Source organism: Aspergillus foveolatus (genome assembly GCF_047715535.1).
Source record: "Aspergillus foveolatus strain CBS 279.81 unplaced genomic scaffold BDW70scaffold_71, whole genome shotgun sequence".
NCBI classification, from domain to species: domain Eukaryota; kingdom Fungi; phylum Ascomycota; class Eurotiomycetes; order Eurotiales; family Aspergillaceae; genus Aspergillus; species Aspergillus foveolatus.
In genome coordinates this window covers 9,577-13,648 of record NW_027396135.1, presented here as the reverse complement: position 1 = coordinate 13,648, position 4,072 = coordinate 9,577, and the positions used below count along the sequence as shown (strand labels likewise).

Sequence of the window (4,072 nt, the reverse complement as noted above, 5' to 3'; positions counted from 1 at the left end):
TGAGCATTAGGGCGAAGATATAATGTTTGAGACTGCTATTGTAATCTTCATGGGGTCCATATTTGGATCCTTAACCCTTCAATGCCGTTGTCCTCTTGGTCTGTATTGTTAGAGTAATTAGGTGTCATTGCATGGTGGGCCGTCATGATATTCAATGACGAATCGCCCATATACTACTATAGCTTCTGTGCTAATTCAAAGAGCACAGAAGAGTATTGATGTAACTGTCCAATAAAGCAAGTATAAAATGAGCTGTGCCTTCTATAGTCTATTGAAGTCAATGGGAACCATGGCTCGAAAATCGCGAATCTACTGAGTTTCCTGCCTGCCGGAAGCTTCAGTAGGGTTTGAATCCAGAAATGGCCGGGTAATGTACTTGTACTTGTTGACCCCCTAAGACAATTGTTAAAGACATGCAATATGATGTGGTAAAGGGTTGGATGCTCACCTTGGCCAGTGCATATAGATACGGGACAAAGACAACCTCACTCTCACCCGACCCTGTCTCAGTCTCAGACATCCCCTGCTCGACAGCTGCCGTTCTGTTCTTCCTCTTTTTAATCCAGACATTTCCCATCAACAATGTAGTTAATACGCTAATCCCAATTATAGGCAGAATAGCAGCATAAGCCCACATGATGGCGTCCCGACCCGAGGTTCTCACCTTCGCCTGTTCATCAGCTGGAAGAGAGTTAATGAAAGACAGGCTGCTTGTCCCTCCATGGGTGAAATCCTGTGCGGAGACGTTCCCAGAACCATACCCCTGGATGGAAGCAACGCCCTCCGCAAGCTTATTATTGAAAACGGACCCCATGATCGTGATTCCGAGTGTACCGCCAAATGGCAATGCAAAGCGCAGCAACGACAGCGCAGAGGCAATACGGTCAGGCCAGACTCCGGAAGCATGGAGGGATGCAGGCATGAGCCGTATGCCTGTTCCTGCGCCTGCGAGGACCATCATCCCGTTTAGGATATTGGATTGTTCGGTGCGGATGGCGTAAATCATCATTCCCAGACCGACGGTCTCCGCAACTGTGCCGAAGAGTAGTGGTGGGAATGTTTGCGCGGGATAGGTGTTGCAAAGCAGGATTGCTAGGTAGACGCCGGCTGGATAGCTTCGTGTTAGGGCGAGGCTGATGGGTATTAGTGGCGGCTTGGACAAACTGGACGTACCTCCTAAGCCAGGAATATAGTAGAGCAGCTGTACACCAGCCTTACTAGCGGAGTACGCCTCGACGACAGTAAAGTAAATCCCAACATAATAAAACACGCTGTACATGGCGGCCCCAGCTGCAAACTGCAGGACCGCAAGCCAGAGAGTATCGATCTTTTTGAACATGCTATAGGGGAGCATCGGCTTCTGGGCTGGGAATATGCGACCGAATTCTCCGTTCTCGAGAAAGTACTCGTAAACGAAGAACATGGCAAAGCAAGCCCCGCCGACGACCAAGGGTGCCAGAACTTCAGCTGATACCCAGGGGTATGTTGAGCCTCCCCATGCAGTGCCGAGGATGATAAGACCGACACCGAAAATGAACAGGATTGTTCCGACGATGTCAATCGTCGCCAGCGCAGGCAGGAATGAGGAAAGACGGCTGCCTCGGCGAAAATGCGTGCCTTGTTTAAGGTCGTTGCGGAGGACGACGTAGACTATTATGTGGGAGAGGAAGGCGATCTAGACTCTTAGCACTTGTGCTAGATCACTGGTTGTTAGACTTACAGGAATAGAGATTACGAAGCAGTAGCGCCAGTTTGCCTGTATAATTAGCACATCTTCTCGTATATAGTAGATGAATACCCACATCAGTGAGATACCTAGACAAAGTCAGCCCCATGAACCTAAGAAACCTTAGACAAGCAAACTTACCCTCCAATAACTGGCCCAACTGCATACGCAACACCGCTGACAAAAGAGAAGATCGAATTGTTCTTTGCATTCTCTTCCAGCGTCACATTATCTGCAAGGATAATCATGACTGTGCTCATCAATCCTGCCGAGCCCACACCCTGCAGCGCACGACCTAGCAAGAGCATGCCCCAAGTCTGCGCGGCAGCACCAAGAACGCTGCCGACCAGCATCAGGAATGTCGCTAATTGTAGAGTAACGTGTCGCCCAAAGACGTCAGAGAGTTGGCCGAATGATGGGATTAGGGCAGTGGATGTGAGCGTGAAAGCCGTGACGATCCAGTTAAGCTCAGAAAGTTCGTCTGTTATGAGAAAAATCAGATGCATTAGCGCTTCATTGTGTATGTCATGCAACAAGGGACGTACTGAAATGCGACGCGATGAAAGGAACAGAGGTCGCAACAATAGTCAGGTCGATAGTGGCTAAAAAGTATGGCATGAATAAGGCGCACACAAGCTTCAGTCGGTAGACCCGGCGTCTCCTCTTCTCGGCTTCGGCTTCATGCGAAATACTCTTTTCATGACGGGCAGATGTGTTGGGTGGGTTAAGACTGTCACTGTCATGCTGACCATCGAATGGACGAAGAGGGATACTATGGGACTGGCGCTTGGCTGCCCTTGATTTCTTGGTATGTTTATAGAGGAGATAAAATACCATGGTGGTCTGGTGGTGTGCGAGACGCTGAGGAAGACATTGCCAACGGGGCCTGACACGCATTATATAACTTTTGCGTCTCTGACGACCTAGTCTTTGTTGAGGATCCAACTCGTAAAACCTCGATTTCTCTACATCAAGATTGAGGCTGAGGGTGCGAGGCCACTGAAAGCCAAGGTGCACAAGCAATGACCCACAAACAGGCAAGCGAATGATTGGCTGATATCCGCCACGCCAGATGCATAAGGCATGCTAGCTTACGAATTGACTACTGCATTGGGTTTAACTTAATGCTTGTTACCATTCAGCCACACGGCCCAGTCTCTGGGGCTGCGCACGCTATACCGAGTTCAGTATGCGATTCGACACGCTAGCCCAAGGATACGACGTGCTTTTTCTGGTTAGCTGGGGTTTCACTAACGGCCTACAGCCAAAGATCTCAAGGATGACAGGGCATGTACGATATACTTGCCAAATCTGCCTTGGCTCCCTCTGCGCGTAGCCATGCCATAGACATTCAGTTGGTGTGGCCTGCCTTTGCCGCAAAAGGGATCTACATTATCTTCATGTATACGCTATTGATTAGTCTGCTTTGAAACATATAAAAAGAACGTCTATAAGATGAAATCGGTACTCTGTATTCCGAGCTGTTACAAAATGCATATAAGACCACGGCTACCTAGAAAAGATCAAGAATGACATCTTTTCTATATCTTTAGCCTTATGGCATTCGCGAAATGCAGGCTCAAGAGGCGTCCGCATCAGTGTAGGCATTTAAAAACCTCATCATCGGCATAACATCAGAATCCGAGTCATCTTCTTCCAGGCACCATGACTCGCGACAGTCCTGGCTAGATACAGTCAATAACTGGACTAACTTGCGAGTAAATAAAGTATCATTCAGTGAGTCCGCACTTTTTGAGTCAGAGAACGGTAAGTAGTATTCGAGGTCGGCTTTTAGGCGCCTATTCACAGCATCCCAAGATTGCAGGGTTCTGGCACAGTCGAGAAGGATCAACAACCCGGAGCCTATCGGTTTCTGTCCGAGTGAGGAACTTGACAAGTCTCAGCTCTGGAACAACATAATGTCTGGAGACAAAGAGTATGGCAGCGACTAGCGTCTCGAGTATGCAATCAAAGGCAATGAAACTGATTAAACCTCCCAGAAAACAAACAGAAGCCTCAATTTGCCTCAGTCAAGTGGTCTGTGAATAGTAATGTGGTAAGTGCTACTACGAAGAAATGTTTCAAGAGCAAGCTGACCACCTCATATCGTTCGTTCCGTTCCATACCACAATGCCAACAAACCACCCATTAACCTACACGAGCAGATAGGAGGTTGCCTGCGTCAGGATACAAAGAGCAATTCGCTCTATTCCCGATTACTCAAAATTCGTTCTCGCCTTCAGCTACTGCCATAAATATTCTGAGAGCCTATCGGTCATTTGACAGGGGAAATATACTCGATATACAAATGCCACGAGATATTTATGTCCGTCTGCCGTGGCACAG

General features: G+C 48.2%; 1 protein-coding gene across 1 annotated transcript; it reads right to left on the bottom strand.

Annotated features, from left to right (window-relative positions):
• Window positions 1–309: 309 nt before the first annotated feature.
• mfs56 (putative MFS multidrug transporter) lies at window positions 310–2,563 on the bottom strand (the record flags this gene model as incomplete). Its single annotated transcript, XM_073741305.1, has 7 exons — window positions 310–393; window positions 449–1,107; window positions 1,174–1,675; window positions 1,721–1,756; window positions 1,803–1,815; window positions 1,868–2,207; window positions 2,272–2,563. 7 exons carry the CDS (start codon window positions 2,561–2,563, stop codon window positions 310–312), a joined length of 1,926 nt encoding a protein of 641 aa, XP_073592265.1.
• Window positions 2,564–4,072: the final 1,509 nt, after the last annotated feature.